This window comes from Sceloporus occidentalis, unplaced genomic scaffold (genome assembly GCF_023333645.1).
Source record: "Sceloporus occidentalis isolate IW3139 unplaced genomic scaffold, rSceOcc1.0.p SCAF_103, whole genome shotgun sequence".
NCBI lineage: Eukaryota > Metazoa > Chordata > Lepidosauria > Squamata > Phrynosomatidae > Sceloporus > Sceloporus occidentalis.
The window spans coordinates 2,073,413-2,093,794 of record NW_028317083.1 but is presented as its reverse complement, the minus strand read 5'-3'; the positions used below and the strand labels follow the sequence as shown (position 1 = coordinate 2,093,794).

Genomic DNA, 20,382 nt, shown 5'->3' with positions numbered 1-20,382 from the left:
AGTGCAGGCCGGAAAGAGTAATTAGGTTTGTTAAGGACGGGAGATACAGTGTTTCCATTCCATAGCAAGGGTTTTTTTTCTTTCTTCAAGGAGGCATTTTTTCAGATGAGACATTGGTAGGATGAGAAAAGAATCCAGCTTGGTAAACACTTGTACGGGTCATTTAGTTCACGTACACTGTTTTCATCAACGCAATACCAGACGGAACATTATCTCTGCATTTTGTTGATGGCAATTATCTGTCTAAAGTAATACATACCATTCGTATCGTGCGCCTCTTCAATGATAAAATTGTGAGACTATTAGAAATGTCAGTTTAGGGGTTTTTTCTCGGAAAGTGGATTACTACTGGTCTTGATCACTTTATTGTATGTGCATTTACTATTTCTAACAGATCTTGCTATTATAGCTTGGCCACTAAAACACTCTTGGTGGCTCTAGTTCTGGTTTGGTGGTCTTGCTGGTAGCCTTGCTTCGCTGACGTAAAAACAGACATCAAGAAACACTTACAGATGTTCTCTAACCCCGCAAAATGTTGGGCTAAGAACTACAAGAAGCTCTTCAAAATTAACCCTTCACTGTGAAGTCAGGTAGCTGGAATAATTCCAACAAACGGGTCATAAAATACAGAGATCCAGCAGATATGCCATAAAGCTACTCAAGAACTCATCTGGCCATGGTACCTTTCTAATAATAATTTAATATAATCTAATTATCTAGATTATCCCAATCTGGAGTGTCAATCAGTGCATGGCTGGTCTATCGCAAGATGGTTTAAGGGTATGTGAGTCAACCAGCTCAACCAGACAAACGTCATTCAGTATCTGTATGTGTGTGTGTGTGTATATGACACCCATGGCAGTATTTGTATAAAGCAGATTATGCCGTATTGTTTTATCCTTAGATAAATAACAGCGTTCAAGACCAGGTAATACATTTATGGCCATGCCTGGGTTGTAGTGCAAATATTCAAGATGCCAATTTTTTTTTCCCCCGTAATGACATCGGTTTTCCGACACATGAATCTGTCATCTGCTTTCCTCTCGACTTGCACAAGAGAGCCGTCTCACATCTCGGAGCTCTGATAAAATGCATGCTAGCTCATCTCATAATCTCATAATAGAAGCCAGTATCATTTAGCGCTAGGGACCTCGATCGTCAGACTTTGAAATGTCAGTGGTAAAGGGGATTTAGGAAATGGAACCATCCAGTATTTCTCACTTGCTTGTCTGTTATCCCTGGAGTCGAGAGATTAGGAGGTGATGGCCGTAGTAGCATTAATCTTATCTCTGGGACCTAATGAAAAGGTCTTATAATGGGCTTTTTCTCAGCAAGTGTCCTGAGCAGTAACTATACCGATATCCATTCTTCACTAAAGGACCAATGGAGATATCTTATCGAGATGTGTCCAATATGTAGATTTCAAGAGGTTACTCAACCGTTAAGTGTACCAAGAAAACATGAAATAAATATATTTTAGTTGCGATTATAATAAAGTACCTTTTTTTTTTTGTTTACTTCTAGGCTCCAGTCTACGCCTTAAAAGTCACAGTTGTCCAAGCCAGAAATTTGCTTGCTAAAGATGCCAACGGTGAGTTGATCCCTTTAAATACTGCCAAGACGGAATGGTTTGAAAGATAGGATTCCTTTGCGCCCGGCTTCTCCCTGGCTCGCTTCCTAATGCTTGAAGCGTAACGAAAAAAAAAGAGCTTTTATGACTTTGCTGTAAGTCAAGTGCTGGTCTTTTTCCTTATCTGTGATATATAAGACAATTTCCTTATAAAACTAAAATTATTTATTTTGATTTAAAGGGGCTAACAAATTATTTATAAAACTCCTTATCATACATTTTTTTTTTCTCAAGAACATCCAAACCACTTTAGGCGATGATACATATTAACAAACTCTGATAATGGAAAAAAAGTATATTAGGGCGACTTAAATAGTACAATACGATCTCTACATTTTATTAGGTTAATTACTAGAAGAGATTGAAATTGTTAGTCTTATCTTTATCTAAGTGGTTGTATTATGGGTATCGTGGTTTCGACATCTCATTAGAGGTGGAGGAATGAGTAGGAGCTGAGGTCTCTTCCTCTACCATTTGTGATTGAGTCTCGGTAAGAAGGGCCCGGGGTATGAATCTTTTGTTGCCACCGACCAGCTTGTTGGCTGACAAGAGTGTCAAGAGATGATGATGCTGGAGGAAGGAAATATTTGGACTTCACACGTCTCCGGAAAAGGAGCAACTTCTTCCTCCGCCATATTATAGTGGCCTACTAGTAGTTTGAGATAGAGGGAGAAAAAATATTGGTATTGGCCTACCCAAAATCTCATAGCCTACAGCGAACAGCATGCAATCTGATTATCAGGGAGCTTAAAAGTGCCTGCATCCCCATTAGCATTAAAGAGACTTCTGATTCCAGCCCGCAAAAAGATAAGCAACGTTCCCCAGTCACTGAAACCCATCGCACCATGCTTTGGCCAAGAATCCTTCTACTACACAACGGTGTCCTTCTCAGCTTTAAAACACCCGTCGCGGTACGTGGAAGTAGCTGCACTTATTTTTAGCTCCCTTTAATTTATAATTCACAAAGTCTCTCTGTATAATATATCAAGGCAAAGAATAAAGTCATCGCCATCCGCGTCTGAGCGCATCTGACATAGGCCATAGAGACAGGAGGCCTTGTGCTTTCATCACAGCGTGCACCGATGTAAAAGTTTTGATTTTCATTCATACTTAAACTACAACTTCCGCTCTTGTCTTTTTTTTTTATAAAGGATTACATTAAATGGAATAGTTTATTATCATGAAGTTTATTTAATTCTTCTGACCCCAGCCAGGAGAATTTCCAGCGGCTTGTATACTCGGAGTTACAAGTCACTTTTCCAAGGCTGTCAGTTAATGTTCTGTCCTTAACATCATCTACCAGTAGTTAAAAAACAGCCCTGGAGACCTTGGGCGGCTTTTACTGTAGATACGCAGCTGCGAAATCTTCTTTTCTTAGGATTGCTTCCGACCTATATGGAGGACCGAGGCTACAGACTTGTCAAGAACCATTAACATCTCTTTAAGGGAGTTTGTTGTATGTGGATCAGAAGCACCCGCTGAAATATACAGATCTGGCACGTATCAACTGTAACTCAAATTAAAGAAAAAAACATCATTAGATACAGTGGATAATTTGAGTTGACGCAGCAATGTTGGCCGTGAGGAACAGCGGATTGTGGAATATTGTGTTCCATTCTCTCCACCTTTGAGTCATTGGTGGTCCACAAGATAACCTGGCTACTGTATAGGACCCCAAGCAAAATAGGAGGAATGCGCAAAAGCGGGCTTTATAATCCTGCATATTGTGATTGTGGCCCCCATATTGTAAATTAAGGATAAAGTTTCAACCTTAGGGCAATCCCAGTAGCATTATACCCCGGTTCTTCATGTGTCAAGTTACCATATCTTCCTGTGTCACTAAACTTATAGAGCCCTGTACACTGTGCCATCTTACATCTATTTCTCTCTATTGCACTGAGCATTCCCATTAGCCATTCTAAACCCTCGTTCAGCCCTCATGTTATATGACCCATTATGAAACCAAAACCCTTTTCCCCCAGACCTATACCCATTGAATTATTTTCTCACATCATGTAGACAAATAGGGGGTTAGTTAGATCGTTGTAAAGTGTATTGCCACCCATTGTCCCAACAATATTCCATTTATTGCTCTGGTGGTTGGCAACAAGACTTGCTCTTTATAACTGACCTGCAGTATTTTCCATTGTAACAAATATATTCCGCTCCCATGCATATACACCCAGCGCTGCTTATTCTGTTTGCCTTTGATATTATCGAAAAACTCAGCAGATTATGGCTGAGCTTCAAAATAAGATTCTAGGTTCAGATTTAGAACGCTTAAACCCTTTAGATGATTGTGAAAAGTCGAGGAAGGAGTAGTGGTGAAGTACAGGTGAATCCTTCTGGTGGAGAAGCGTTCTTAACCTTGCCGACCTCCAGGATATGCTTGAAAATGAGATACCGCTCGTTGTATTCTTCATGGTGGAATATTTTGAAGGCATGGGTGGCCACCGAGGGATAGGCAACCTCATTAAAAAAACAACAACAAAAGAAAACATTCTTTGTAAGCCATACAATATATGGTTGACTGCAAAGTAATTTTTTTTCTTTCTTACAGTGACTTTTTTTTCTCTTACTTTTCCTTTTTATTTGACGTCTCTGCTCCTTCGAGAAGTAAAAGAGACTGCCCTGTTGACGCGCACTATTTCAATCCATTTTATTTCTATTTTGGGGACAGGTTTCAGCGACCCCTATTGCATGCTGGGGATTATGATCATGCAAAGTTCAAAGGAAACCGAAGAGAAGAAAGAGCGGAAATTTAGCTTCCGAAAGAAAAAAGACAAAATGGAAAAGCGTTCCAGTGTAAGAGACGTTCTGCTCGCCAAGTACATCCAAGTGACTGAAGTCAAAAGCAATACACTGAATCCGGCGTGGAATGAAAACTTTGTTTTGTGAGTCAAAGTATTTTAGATAAATGGCAGACCATAGAACCGAATAGAACAATAGAACTGATGACTGGTTGTTTTTTTTGTCTATTTTTTTTTCAATTTCCATAACACACTTTCTGTTTTATTTAACAGTGAAATAGATGATATCCATAGCGACCAACTTCACCTGGATATCTGGTACGTGACTCTAGTGGGGGTGGTTGGTCTATGTGCAGATGAACGACGTGAGAACGACGTGAGAAACTCACACGTGAAGACTCATTGAGACTCATTGAGACCTTACCTCCCAAGTGTCCCTGGTCAGGAGGGATAGTCCCTCTTGGAACCCAAATCCCTGTGTCTCTCTTTCCCTAATGCCTCTCTTTTCTAGGAGCTCCAAAAAAGCCCCAAAAGTCAACATAATGTGTGTTCACGTCGTGTGACTGAAATGCCTTATTCCTTTCCTAAATACCTTAGACGCAAATATCAGTGAATAGCTCCCAAAATCAACGCACCTCTGAGTACGCCAGCAGTAAACGAGAAGCACATGCAGGATGAGGATGTATTTAAGGTGGTCGCGGCCGTCGACCTGGCCCAGGGCAGATTCCCAGGCTGCTTCCCCAAGACCTGCTTCATGCTACTCTATTCTATTCTAAAAATCCCCTAGAGAAAGTAACATACCATATTTACATCATTATTATTATTTATTGTTTTATATAGCGCTGATATAATAATATATTTGATTCATTATAAAATTATGGAGATAAATATTTAACTGTTAGACAAAGCAATAAAAAAACCTGCGCTTGTTCATGTAGTTTTTTTAAAAAGGATATTTAAAATTTCTGGCTATTTTCTAATGCATGTGTGGCGTTTCAGGGACCATGATGATGACGTGTCTGTCGCCGAGGCGTGCAAGAAACTAAATGAAGTCAGCGGATTCAAGGGGATGGGGAGGTATGATATCATTTAATAGAGATATCTTTATCCTGTGCTGGGACTTCCAACCTTTTATTTAATTAAAAAAATATTATTTTTAATTATTATTAATTAAATTATGAATAATAAAAAAGAGCTGCTAAGAAAATACAAAAAAAATTACTGACATATTATTTTATTCATGTTTCTTTTTTTCCCCTGGAATGTACAATTAATACAAATCCTTCTTTCCCCATTTGAAATGTTGGGCGGTATGAGTATGTGATGAAACAGAAGAAGACTAGTAAGTCAGTACGGTGTTCTTTCAGACAAAAAAATCTAATTATATTCATGTATTATAATATATTCCATTCTGAGCCCCGTCGACCGACGTGGAATTTATTATCAAGTCATTCTTTTTAGTAAATCTCCCTATAGATTATTTCGTTGAGGAATGTCATTCACCGCGTTAACTGGATACTCAATGTAACCATAGTAATCAGATTATAAGTAATTAAAGAACGCATTTCCTTCCTCATGTGACCCAGTTAGTCCCCAATCTATGTAATTTCAAGAAGACAAAATAGAGAGGCAGTTGGTGCCAAATTACTTGTGGCATGTGCCATGTTTCCTTAAGACAGCTCCAGAGTTGTATCCCTGTCGAAAGGGTTATTATTTTTATATTTTTATAGCAGAAGATGGATCATGGTTTGGGACATCACAATTTGGATCTAATTTTCGGAGTTTTGACTTCCAAATCCTAATGCTTTGAGTTTAGCAATGGACTTGAAAACTCTAGACCATACATGATAAGAGGGCCATAACTTCCATGAGGCAAGATGGCCTAAGGGGTATGCTTGGGTTGGCCACCAGCCAGGCCTTGTGCCCCCTTCTGCTTTCGGAAGTGGAGGTGACATGGCTTCAGTCTGGAACTACCAACCCTGCCATGGGCGCCAAGTGCCCTACTTACAGCATTGAATCATGAATAGTTCAGAAGTGTTTTTTGGATTTAAAACATTGTCCCCGATCAAAGAAAGTCCTCTGATCCTGAAAGTCATGTAAGAACAAGCTGTCATTCTCCCTTTCTCTAGAATGTATGGCTTAGCATTCAGATTCAGTAGCTAGAGGTTTGCGGCTTGGCTTACAGTATGTGTCATTATTTATTTAATATATATTACAATGTCTGCCCCGGCTGTGATTATGCCTCATTTCGTGCCCACATCCCTCCTTTATATTTAAATGGGTGTATAGAGACCCCGCTCACCCCGACTGTGCTCTCCCCGCCAGGTATTTCAAACAGATAGTCAAATCTGCAAGAGCAAATGGAACAGGAGGATCCGCAGAGGACAACGCAGACGACTTCTTGGGATGCCTTAACATCTCCATTAACGTAAGGAACGCAGGAAAATAAATTACCTTTGCTTCGATGAGAATTACTTTTGCAGACTCGCCCTGTGATGTTCGGTCTGCATTTAGCTCTACGTTCTCACAAATGGCACCAAAGCACATTTTTCCCTTAGAATGAAACTACAGAGGCAAAGTGAAAGAAAGAGGAGCCAAAAAGTTTTATTGCTAGACCAGGAGTAGAGGCTGAATAAAGTAATGAGTGTTCCACCTTCTGTGACCTCAATATTCCACTGCATTTATTTTTATCTGAAGATAATGTAACCTCCTCTTTTGTTAATCCCAGGAGATTCCGGTCGGGGGGTTAGACAGATGGTTCAAGTTGGAGCCAAGGACCAGTTCTTCACGGGTTCAGGGAGATTGTCACCTGATAATTAAACTCATCACAAACCAGGTGAGTTTCAATGACTTATTATAGTTGAGCGGAGAGTGTGGTGTTATAAATCGAAGACATTGCCTGTGTTTGTGGGAAGGACAGAAATCTAACTTAATCCCTGTATTCCCAGATATAATGATATTCGGAAAGCCCTCCATCCAATACCCCTGGTTATTCTTCCCTAAGGATGAGCCTTCTAAGTAGGCTCGAGGCCTCGCTAGCTGCACCAAGGTTCATAATCATCTAGGGTTTTATCACAATGTACCACACCAACCTACATTAATTACTTTACATAATTCCACCACAAATTGTGCTGTAAGCCCACTCCTCAATTATATATACTTTTATTATTATTATTATTTATTGTTTTATATAGCGCCATCAAATTCCGTAGCGCTGTACGTTATTTTGTTTCCACATCTGGTACAGAATTAATGTGAAATGGCTTGGTTTTAGGTTTTTGCTGAACTTGTACCATAAATACAAAAATAAGCACAAAAAAAGATACTGAACTGATACCAAAATAAAAAAAATGAAGATTCTTACCAATAATATAAGCACATGTACCGGTAATTGCAACCAAAATGGCAGACAGGCAACATTTCAACTGCTTGCCTTATTCAGGGACCTGACGAGTTCTTCCCAATTTTTATTATTTTACCAATCTTCACATATTATTCAACCTACTCCATCACATAGCGAACATGGCGATTCTTCTTTGTAATCAAACACATTATTATCAACGGTTCTTTTAAGCCTATAAATATGAAACGCGTTTTACAGCAATGAGCAGCGCCTTTCAAATTTATGTTATTAAAATATTTTACCGCGCGTATTAGGAATGATTAAAACCTTTGCGCAGCTTTTAGTTCCCCCGTCGGCAAGGCTTTGTGTTCCTTTTAATCCCTACCTCGAGTCAGATATGAAATCTTTGATTCCAAAAAATATATATATATCTCAGCTGTAATCCAATTCACAGTATTATAATAATGCGGCATTATAAATCCCAGTTAACAAATGTGTTTGCAGAGGGACACGGCTTTAAGCAAAAAAGCTTCTGGATCGGTGATTCATGAGATGCTGCTTGGCCAGCTGCTCCAGTACGAACACCGGCAGACAGAGGTAGGACGCGCGCTAATTCTCATATTCTCTATTGTGTCCTGACGCTGGAACGGAGATCGCCAGGAGAGTTTGACTCTTGTAATATTAATCCTGCAATAGACCATCACAAAGACTCGGTTGTAATGAAACGCCAATGATGACAACCAAATGGCTCTATTAACAGCTCGGAAAACCCGTTACTGGTCTCAGGGTAAAGATATTCTGCATTAAGTCACCTGTATTCAAGCAGAGACTTCCGGTGTGATATACCAGTGGGATAAGCACCGACTATCACTGTATAACAAAAGGAGATTCATGTAGAAACCCTGAGATTCCAGACAGGACCTGAACTTCTTCAGCATGTAATACATTGGTGCTGGTCGCTGTGTCCTGCCATCTTGTTCTTCATACAGTCACCCATGAACATGTAAAAGTAAACCTTCCTCATGGAACAGGGAATGATGTCTGTGTGCAGCCTCACCAGCCCTGACTTTAGTTTGTAGTTATCACTAATTCATCGTTGTTGTTGTTATTATTATTACCCAATGAATGCTACTCATTTAGTGGCCTCAGAAGAAAGAAGGCCCGACTTGACCCTTCAACTGAATAGGCCCTGCAGCCGGGGGATTTACTAACTGAGCTATCAATTTATCAAATAACGTTAGTTATTGGCATGAGTTTACTCAAATATTTCTCTGAACTTTTACTCTTGCGATTGAACACTTACCATATCCCGATATATATGTTTTTAAAAATAATTCTGTTTTTAGGCAGAGTATTGGAACTGGAAGGGAGAGCTCAGCAAGCATGCCTTCACGTTGATGTCCCACCACAGCATGCAGACCGACCTCTCTGGTCTACAGCAAGCTATCATGTGAGTAGTTGGCTTAAGTATCGAAATACATCAGAGATTATGATATGACTGGTTTTCTATATTACGATAAAAAAAAGCTTTCAAAATAAACCCAGACTCCTAGTCAATAAAACCGCAGGTTTCAGAAGAGACTTACACTCAATCCACCAAATGACCAACGAAAATTACCGAAGAACATTTTGCTTTCCTTGTCTGCCCTTTACCTACTCGAGTCGAAATGTTCTTTATCTCAGTCGTTCTAATTCTGTAATGGTGCGGCTCTCTAGAGTTTTTCTTTTAGACATCTGTGATTAGTCCTCTTCTGCTATCTACGATCAGCCGTAAGTAGTATTGGCAGTCCAAGACTCAAAGACACCTTGTGGCACTACCGGTGGGAATGAGATGCGTGTGTGTGTCCATTCCTTAACATATTTCTTTATGTTTTCTGAGAGTATATTTTGTCTGCTTCAGTTCCTATGATCTGCGCCAAGCTATTATTGACGCCTTCAAAGACATCTAAATGGTACAAAAGAAATGTCAGAAGCCATTGATTTATACCATGCAGCTTTATGGAATAGAAGGCCAGAACATCCATCTAATCCCCTTTAGCGGCAAGAATGATACTTATTGATCTGTGTGCTCTAGCACCTGAAGGGCCTTTACTCCTCTTTACTATACAGAAGATGAGTTTTATTACTTAGAAAGCTATTTTGCTTCATGACAAGAAGGTGCCTTCATTAGCAGTTGGCATTCTGGAGTTCCAAGTTCTAAATAATTCTTTAGAAGAGCTTTCCCAAAATAACTTCTGAAATAACTCTTAAGATTCCATTAACATTTCAAAATCTGCTCAGACTTAAAAGCAAAATACATTTCAGGTAGAAACTGCTATGAATTAACTGTACCTTTCTATTACTTCTCCATTGTTTGTGAAGAACATTAAGTATCGTAAAGCTGTCACCTGAAATACGCAAACATCTGACTCGCACAGGTGCATCATTTGGCACAAATCGCACCTAAAAGCATCTCGTGGCCATCCATTAATTCTTTTGTTGTTCTCTGCTTTGCTAGTTTGCGTCTTTTCTATTCTGCATACTAGGCTTTTGGAAGGAGAACATTTGTGAAAATGCATCCTTTAGCGGATATTTTATTATAATGCAATAATAAGTTGCTGGTGTGATCAGTTGGGTCAATAAACCAACTGAATAGAGGGTTCCTTAAGTCGCTCCCCTTAGTACATTGGTCATGTCGTTTTTTGCCTGTTCCATTCTAGTTGACCATCTCAACCATTCAATGTATTCCTTTGTTGAGATACATTTTAAATGTCGTTCTTTTCCATTCCCTGCTTCACGGCCATTTCTGGTTTCCTTGATGTTCTCATTAAGAAATAACACGGTGAAGATGAAAACTAATCATACGCTGAGCTATCAGTGCTAAATGTTTCTTAAAGGCAATTTGAAGAATAACTTGAGGGATTTTTCTTCTATTCGTAGAAAATGGCAAGCTTTTAGCAAACATCATCAGGTTCACACGATGGACTACAGCTACCTTCTAGAGCTCCTGAAACACATTGAAGAACAGTGGGACCCTGCCATGTGCCAGCGAGAACAGGTACCCAATTTCCGGGGGCAAGCTGGTGAATTTAATAAACCAATCAGCAACTCGATAGCTTTCTTTCATGGTTTGGGGGGAATTGGGGAGTTATAGTTCATCAACTGGAAAGCCACACGGTTGTCATCCTCTTTAGAAGACACTAAGTGATTTGTACATTACATAGAAACGCAGTCAATGCTGGCTGTTCAGGGTACAAAGTAGAATAAATGGGATATAATATCTTTAATGAGATAATATTATAAAAAATCTGTTTTATTTTTAGGCTAAATATTATTTCAAATAGAAAGTGGGGACTGTCCCCTGAAAATGAGGACATCCGGTCGCCCTATTACATATATGTTCAGTTACATAGGTAACATGCTATTCGTGAGGACATAATAGCATTAACCCTTAAAATCCCCTGGGCTTCCTCACCATGACTCCGATATTGGGAAATCTTACTCCCCTTCTGCGGTTCAACGTCTTGTAGCCGTAGCGAAAATGTATCCAGGAAACATAAGCTTACGTCAAAACCATTCGAAAAAAAGGGCACCGTAATTAGGACCTTATTGCAGTGTTTATTTTGTGAGATTTTAGTTTTGCATCTCCCTAGTCAAATCATACCCTGTACCTGGCAGTCACGTATTCTGTACCCAGCGACTCGGAGCATGAGTGGAATTCCAATATAAAGATTTACCACCCAGTGGATCGAGTCATTTTTTTTATCTAGTGTACATCTGGTTCTTATTTTAAATGGTTTACTTAAAAAAGAACAGCATTATAAGGGCAGAAAGGTCAGAAAAAAATTAAAAAAAAATACTTAAAAATACATGTCAATTTTTATTTTATTTTAAAAAAAATCCATTAGCCTGGGAGCGGAGTAAAATAGGCATGTTTGATGATTCAGGGCAGAAATAATACAGCAAAAATGTAATTTTGGTTTCATTGTCGTGGAATCCAAAGAGTGTCATTAAAAGCGAACCACAGCTAAATGATATGAAAGAATAACACAGAGAGGAGAGCTCTGAAGCGGCTTATTTTTTTCGTTTAAAGGAACAAGGAGAATTCTTCATTTAAGAACGTATTCTAAGATGTGTGCTGGTTTTACTAGAATTGTCTTCTATCTCCTGACCTTCTCTTATCCTACAGGCAGAAACACAGACATGATGGAGATTTATCAAGTCAACAGATCCAATGAATATGTCTGTGTCTTGTGAAAAAAAAAAAAAAAATCTCCAACTTATAGTATATACATATATATATATATATATATATACACATATTATACAGTATATAAATTATATATATGATTACAGTTATAGGAAAGAAGAAAATGTATAAATGTATAGGAAGGGTGGGATTCTGATGAAGCCCTCCATGCATTGTAAGAGGGATGTCCTTAAAGGGGACACTCAGCTGTTATATGCAATAAAGTGCATATTGTATGATGAGTGTCCTTTTAAAATGTAGTTATTTCAAAAAAGCAATCGCTTTTCATATACAACATTTAAGTTGATAAACACTTGGGGAAACCATTTTTTTGTAAATATTGTTTATTATAGGCTTGTTCTTATTTGCTATCCATTTCTATGTTCTATTCCTAAATAGATTTTTGCTCAGTTTCCCAGGGTATATCCGTCTTTTTTTTTTCCTTCTAATTATCCAGGAAGCGAGTTTGGCCGAAAGCTTCACACGTTTCACCGAATATTGCTTCTTACTGCTGAAAAAACTGAGAGACAACTTCCCGGTTCTGAACACGACGGTCATTAGCCGCCTGGAATTCATGCTAAGGTAACGTGAAAAGTGTTGGCGTGGTCGGAGTATACTGCAGCGCCGTGATCAAAATCACATCTCATTAATTGGCTTCACCTCTCTGCTTGGTCACAGATGTCTCGGCCAAATTCACAACATGCAGGCTTTTAAAATGGTGTGTCCTTTTAATAATGAACTCCATCTGGAAATTGCAGCCGTCTTAAAGGTACAGATTCTTTATATTTTTTTTTCTTTTTATGTATAATTTTACTAATACTTTGAACTCTTACAGGGCACCTTGACGGATAATTTTTATACCGACGAAGTCTCCAGGTTGGACCCAGAGCCTCCGGGTGAAGCACGGCTTCCCTGGGTCTCCTGGTCTCTTTCTTCTTTCTTTGCGTAGAAGATTGACATTTGTGATATCTTTCCTCCCCTCCCCCCCAGAAACTAAATTTTATATATAAAATGTGTAAAGGAGAGGAAAAAAAAAAGGAAGCAAATGTTTAATATGGATAAACGTTGTTATCTTCGCAGCAGACAGCTGCTTTACCGTATATTTCTTTCACAAATATTGTACGCCAACAAATTACAATCATCTGCTTTTATGGGTTATTTTTAAACTACCGCGCGGAATGAAATATTTTATGTAAAATTGAAGACAGGGGTCTGGCAGCGCGGTACGCTGAATCGTTTCTCATCGCTGCGTGAGGTGACACGATATTATGATAAATGTCTGGTAAATAGGAGCAAACTGCTGTCTCGAGGCAAGTACAAGTTACACAGCTGTTCCCAGCCGCCCGGGCTCCTTGTAGATATGCTAATGTATGTGATTTACAGCCATCATATTCCAATCATTCGCTATATCCCAAGCCAAACCACGGTGAGAAAATGCGGGGGAACCAAATGTATTGATTTAAAAAATCGCTACCCAGGCAAACAAAACGAACATTAATAATTAAACAAAATCAGTGTTTTCTTCCCAGACAGGTCTCTCACATCTCATGCGTTAGGGTTGATGTCCCTCGAAGCTAGGATCTGGTGCAAAATCAGTTAAAAGAGGAATGCTTCTAAAAGTACATGGTGCAGGGTTCCGTTGAGCACCTACATGTTTATTTCTCTCGATTGGGGGGGCATGCAGAATCCCCCCTTTTGCCCCTTTCCCTGCCGAACAGCTATTTGTTGGGATATACTCACCGCGAGTCAGCCCCGGTGCTCGGTAAAAGTTGGGAGCGCTTAGCGTCGATTTCAAATGGAGCACTCGCCTGTCACTGATTGGCTGCTTCAAAAAGCCAATAAAAATGAGTGAAGTTGCAGCTTCTCCTGAAGTTAAGTGCTTACCCCCCCTAGGTTTGAGTAATTAATACTACAGTATTTACAACTTTTCCCTTGATCTCCTGATCCGTCCGTTGACTGGGGAGGGCAGGATATCACTTCATCCCTTTTCGTCCTCGGTCACTGACACCGGCAAGCAGCTTGGAAGACATAGAGGACCAGAGGAGATCAAGCAAATGCAAAGATTCCGAAGCACAGCACCCGAGACACCTGTGTTTGTCTTTTATTCTCGGCAGAGTGCCCCAAAAAAACACTCAATGTGCGTGACATGAAAAGGAAAGGACTTTCCATGTCTGCTCTCACGCGTACCATTTACTTATCCTAAGATCTGTACGTCTATAGTAATGGTTTCCAGTTATTCTATAGAGGGCTGCATACTTTTCTTTGTTTGGAAACCAGAGATTCATTACTTATTGGCAGAATCAGCGCTTTATTATGGAAAAATCACCCCCTATATTGTAGAAGATAACTTTGTCCTTTCTGTTATCATTCTCCAAGACGTGTCAGTAATAACCATAACGATGAGGACCATAACTTAACCATGTCCCAGATGTAACACATTAGCTTTTTCGCACATGATGGGGTATGCAGATACTGGCCATGGGTTTGCTCGCCTTCCATCACAAACCGTGTCCGCCATTGTACCTGGGAACACATACATTCATCACGTGGGCTGAGCGCGTAGAGTCCCCATCACAGCAACACCATGACATACAAATTCAAACAACACCATCAGCGTTGTAACAGATGGGCTCCTCACCTGATTAGCAACATCCTATCAGCCTTTCAACACAAACCCTCCGTAAAATGTTACAATGTTTATACATCCCCATTCTCATTCTAAGGCCCTGAACATTCTAACCGGCACCAACAGAACGTTATGTTATTAGGGAGATTTACCCATAGTAACCATCAAATGCAAATTCTGGTTGCTCGGCAACATGGGCAACGCAGCTGGGTACCCCTGTACCACGCGTGGTATTTCACGTCCTCCCCAAAGGACACTTCAGGAAAGCTAGAATTCAGGACAACTTGGGCATTTTTTTAACAATTAACCATTTGCTTGTGATTAGAGAATGGGAAGGAATTGATCCGGATCCATAACTATTAGCTAACGGAAAGGATTCCTTAACTTATCTCTGTACCAGGAACAGACTGCAACAGAAGCCAAAATACAAGAATATTTAGAAAAAACATGTAATTAATCATGTTATTGGAATAAAGCGTATTTATTCATTTATTGTACATTTTGTGGCATAACATTGTTATTAAAATAGCTATTTGCTAATCAAATCTAGAAATTGAATTTTCACGGAAAACAGCACATTTAACTGTTTTAATTAAAAATGAACTAAACCCATGCATGTTTAAATTCCCTGACTATATTAGCCTCTACCGCTTCTGATGGAACGCTATTTAAGTCATCGACCAACCTCTCAAACTTTGGCAAAATAACAAAATCATATTAAAAAAAATACAAAAATAAGGCATCTAATTAAATATTCACCAATCACAAACATTGGTGGGTTTTTTATATTTGATTTAAAGAATTTGTCTCTTTAATATGTGCAAGTATTTTTTTTTCTTTGCGTCAGCACAATTAAGATCACACAAAAGAAATACATTAATGTTGAAAAGGTAAATTCAAGAATTTAAGTCGTTGGATTCTTTTAATTTATTTAAGGTAAAATATGATAATTTTACAATTAATATCCTCTGGCTACATAGCGGCGACAGATTCCGCAGAGCTGTACACGGGGTTTATAGGCAATAAATAAAAAATATTTATAATAAAAGTATTATAAAAATACTTATAATACAGTAATAATGACAAATATGACCTGAGATAGAAGGCATGGAAAGCCCCGGTCTTTACCTCTTTCAATCGAAAGGTTAACTACACGGATCTTTATAAAGAAATCCAAGAAAAGGGCAAATATTGGTGTTTTGAGCTTTTAATTTATTTTTTTCTGTTTTAACAAAGGTGAGACGGCTGTTGATATTTAAAGGAGCTCCTTTTTCTATATCACAACTATAGACTATGAACAAAAAACGACACAGCGTCGAGCAATTGAATTTACTCTCCGTGTGCATGCGTGCCGTGTATGAATGCGACACGCGAACCTTCTATTATATTGTTGGCTTCCCTTATTACTTTACAAACAAAGTTTTGCACACAATGTCACGCAGAACACTCGGGGGAAATGACAACCGATCATTCCTTTTTTTTTCTCTTTCAATAACCAGGAACATGAGAGCCCGCTGAGCCGAATAACACTAAACATTGGCTTTTGTAAAATAGTAATTTGGTTAAATGCAGGTGCTCGGGTGCCGCGTGCGGAGAAAGCAGCCGCGGGCGGGTGGGTGGGTGCCTTCCACAAAACTAATTACTGCCGTTTAATGTTTTCCAGAAAGGCACGTTGGAATGGTACGAAAAGATTTACACCTCCCTCAAACCCGCAGAAAAGGTGCGTTTGTTTGTAAAACATGACCACAAATGATTGCTATTATTGTTGTAATTATTTATATATATATATATATATAGAACCTGTAATTCAGGCAGAACCCCATGTAACAAATATAGACAATTATGGTTTACGTCCAAGTTGTCCTAATACCTAATCACTGGTTCTATACAGAATTAAAATAAAACATAAATATGTATCAGAACCCCAACTTATTAAAACAGCCCAACTTATGTGGTTATCCCTCCCCATTATGTTATTTCTCCTCTATTGTTGATTGGTTCAAGTAGACTTTGTAAGGATGGGTGGAGGAGACGGTAGAGAACTTAGATTGTGCCACCTAAGGTAAGACTAAATATTCCCTGTTGGGCTGACCAACAAACAACAAAGGCACAAGTTATAGGTTGGTTTAATAAATTAAAATAGTTATGACAAAATGGAAATTAGAGTTTCCCTTCAACCCTTTAGAACTTTTTACAACTGGTGGGGGAATCGGGAGGAAAAGACGTGCCATCAGAGCTTCACAACCAGTTTCATAGCACACGGGTGGAAATCTGTAGTTAAAAAATATGAAAAAACACTAATCTGTTAAAATTAACAAGAACAATGATGTCATTACTAATCTAAAGTGCTTATGTAGGTGCCCTCATCTTAGTAAACCCGGCTAGCGGGTGTTCCGTCCATCGAGCTCCTCATACTGAAAGGTTTGTTATTACAGAACGACGTGGAGCAGCTGAGGTCTTTGGTGCGTCTGGCAGATGCTGTACACGAAGATGTCGAAAAATGTCAGAACATCTACAACAAGCTGTTTGTCAGGTAGGACCCACATCCTCCTCCAGAGTCTTATCGTGAACTTTCGATGAGCTTTTAGTTACATTTACATTTACAAACCTCAGGCAGGGCCGGCCCTACAATGGAGCCGACTGGGGCAATTGCCCCAGGCGGCACTTTAGAAGGGGCGGCACTTTGCAGCCCCAAGCGTTTTTTTTTTGTTTTTTTTTGAAGCGGAGGAGAGAGAGAGGGGCACCGAGTGGTTTTCGCCCCTCTCTCTCTCCTCTGCGGCGAGTTTCCCTGTTCGGTCTCGGTGCCGGCTTGTAATGCAGAGCGCCGGAAGTGACGTGAATTTCCGGCGCTCAGCATTACAAGCCGGCGCCGTGGCAGCACAGGGAGACTCGCCGCAGGACTGTTTAAGGGTAAGTACCGGTGGGGGGTAGATAATGCCGCCCCCCCCCCCCCGGCGTTGGCGGGGGGCGGCATTTTAAACTTCGCCCCAGGCGGCGTTAAGTCTTCGGCCGGCCCTGACCTCAGGCACCAGGTTTCAGGTGTCTTTTTCTAAAGAAGAAGGGGCAAGTTGGAGAAGGGGTTTCATTTTTTGTGACTCATCAACCAGGCCATTCAAAAGTGGGGTAACCATTATAACCATGATCAAGTAGAAGTGAATTCCAGGGAATATAAAGTGCATGGGATACGTTAGAAGAAGACTCTCCAACAAGTTCTCTAAATGCAAAACTACAACTAGAACCATTCCATGATTTTTTAGGGTAGGACTTTGCGTTGCGTATTGTCTCGGTTACCACCAGGTGAACCTTTCATGGGCGCTCTAGTGAAACGAATATCTGACCATTCAAGGACTCAGTGGTGAAGAACAGTTATTTACCGTATTTGCTCGATTATAAGACGAGGTTTTTTTCAGAGCAAATGCTCTGAAAAATACCCCTCGTCTTCTAATCGGGGTCGTCTTCTAATCAGACCTCAAATAGAGTCTGATTAGGAGACTAAGATCCAGATCCCCCGCACCGCTGCAGGGGACCTGGATCCTCCTGTCTCACCCCCCCCCCCATCATACACACTTACCGGTGCTTCCTGCTGTATTGCCGGGGCAGCGGGTTGACGTCTACGCGATCCGCGTAGACAACGTCCGCTGCAGCCGGAAGGAGGTGTGGCTAGCAGCGGGGGTTGTCTGCGTCCGTCGCGTAGACCTTCCCCGACTGTCAGAGATCTCTGATCTCTGACAGCCGGGGAAAGTATACGCGACGGACGCATACAAACCCCCGCTGCCAACTCCACCTCCTTCCGGCTGCAGCAGAAGGCGACGTCAACCCGCTGCCCCGGCTGGAAGCACCGGTAAGAGAGGGCTGAGAGGGGAGAGAGGAGAGAGGAGAGGGGAGGGGAGGGGAGGGGGGGGGAGAGTGTGTGTGTGTGTGTTAGTTAAATGGGGGCATAGGGCATTTCTGGAGTGGCGTTAAGGGGGCATTTAATAGAGCACTCTGCCTCCTGAAATGCCTTATACCTCCCTATATGCCACTCTGCCCCATAATATGCCTTTTAACCCCCTAAATGCCAGAGTGGCATATAGGGGTATAAGGCATTTCTGGAGGCAGAGTGCTCTATACAATGCCTTTTAACTCCCTTAATGCCACTCTGCCTCCTGAAATGCCTTATACCTCCCTATATGCCACTCTGCCCCATAATATGCATTTTAACCCCCTAAATGCCAGAATGGGATATAGGGGTATAAGGCATTTCTGGAGGCAGAGTGGCATATAGGGGGTCAAAAGGCATACCATGGGGCACAGTGGCATATAGAGGGTTAAAAGGCATATCATGGGCCACAGTGCCATATTGGTGTGGCAAGCCTGGGGGCAGATGTGCGTAACTGGGGGACAGGTTGGAAAATACAAGAAATAAAAACAAAAAAAATATTTTTCTCAATCATAGCTTTTATTAAAAAAAATAGTTTACATGAATTAACATTTACTGGTAAAACTTTTTTCCTTTAGGGTCGTCTTATATTCAGGCTTTTTCTTTTTTCCTAAGTTAATATTCAGATTTTGGGGGGTCGTCTTATAATCAAATACGGTAATACTTTTGTAGAGAGTAACGACGTCTAATGTGTCTTTTATAGTGTCGTAAAGGTTGATTTCTTCAGCATCACCTACCGGCAGCTTGAAAAACTGGTAGGTTTCTTTAATTGTTTCCTTAATTTTTTTTGAATTGATGATTTGCCTTTTCTCATAATTGTCACATGATTTAAAAAATCTACCGGAAGCTCACACAAAATATACAGTTTGGATTTAGTTTAATTCATTTCTTTATTTACTTTTATTTACATTTTTCTTTAAAACATTGGGAAACAATTTTTCTTCCTTCTTTTATGATAGATGGAATTCTACGCTCTCTGTGATATATGTTTCCTTGCTAATGTATGTTTTAAGTTGCATATTAGGCCGGGTGCATGCAAAGACTTTTACTGATGAGACATAACAGTCCAACCTTTGATCGTGTTGGTAATAGGTGGCTGATGAAGTAAGCTCAGTAATGGCTGAATTTAAAGGAGCAGAACACGAAGGCACTCGTTCGACCCATGATATTGGAGAGACTCTTTTTGAACTCTACATTGCATTAAATGAGCTGAGACGGTTTAGGGATTACCTGCCTTTGAAGTAAGTGGCGCAGGGTTCCAATATTAAGCAGAGACGCACTGGTATCCTTTACACTTCTGTCTAAATATACAAGGATCATGGTAGCCCAAGTACACATCCGACTCCCATGGAATGTTCCAGCAGACACTTGGCCAGACCTCACCATTAGAAGAACATCAAAAAGTATTAAAAGTATCGTAAGAATACATTTTAATAAAATGTGACCCAGAGAGGCAGCGCTCAACTGGAGGGTCCCCAGGCACGGCCATATACTGTGTAAAATACCACATGGACTTAGAAAGGTTATTCAGAGACCTGACTATTGTTTCATCACAATTATTTTTTTTAATACATTAAGGTTGAGAAAGACTTCAGAGGGCAAAGAATTTAAATAAAAAAAAGGTGGTTAGAATTAGAATCCCAGATCTGCTTGTTCCAGAGACTGCTCTTACTACTGTCTTATATGTCATGGAAATAAACCCTCTGCTTCTGTTTCTACAGAGACAACAAATCTCTAGCTTTGTCGAATTTCCATGATCTTTTCAAAGTCTCAATTCACACCTGGCTGCAGACCATCCATGAGAAAACCCGAGACAGGATACAGAGAGCCGTGGAAGCAGATATGGTATCGTTAATCCTCCAATACTCCATAGACTTCCATTAGTC

General features: G+C 40.1%; 1 protein-coding gene across 1 annotated transcript in view; it reads left to right on the top strand.

The window, feature by feature from the left end:
• Window positions 1–20,382, top strand: part of BAIAP3 (BAI1 associated protein 3) — a 52,184-nt gene that overhangs the window by 21,014 nt on the left and 10,788 nt on the right. The window contains exons 6-21 of the mRNA XM_089497471.1: window positions 1,525–1,591; window positions 4,311–4,524; window positions 4,654–4,698; window positions 5,380–5,457; window positions 6,706–6,808; window positions 7,109–7,216; window positions 8,228–8,320; window positions 9,070–9,173; window positions 10,643–10,760; window positions 12,409–12,533; window positions 12,630–12,720; window positions 16,241–16,297; window positions 17,013–17,110; window positions 19,200–19,251; window positions 19,589–19,737; window positions 20,218–20,341. Coding sequence (XP_089353597.1) covers window positions 1,525–1,591; window positions 4,311–4,524; window positions 4,654–4,698; window positions 5,380–5,457; window positions 6,706–6,808; window positions 7,109–7,216; window positions 8,228–8,320; window positions 9,070–9,173; window positions 10,643–10,760; window positions 12,409–12,533; window positions 12,630–12,720; window positions 16,241–16,297; window positions 17,013–17,110; window positions 19,200–19,251; window positions 19,589–19,737; window positions 20,218–20,341 — 1,626 coding nt within the window. The remainder of the gene's footprint in view (window positions 1–1,524; window positions 1,592–4,310; window positions 4,525–4,653; window positions 4,699–5,379; window positions 5,458–6,705; window positions 6,809–7,108; window positions 7,217–8,227; window positions 8,321–9,069; window positions 9,174–10,642; window positions 10,761–12,408; window positions 12,534–12,629; window positions 12,721–16,240; window positions 16,298–17,012; window positions 17,111–19,199; window positions 19,252–19,588; window positions 19,738–20,217; window positions 20,342–20,382) is intronic.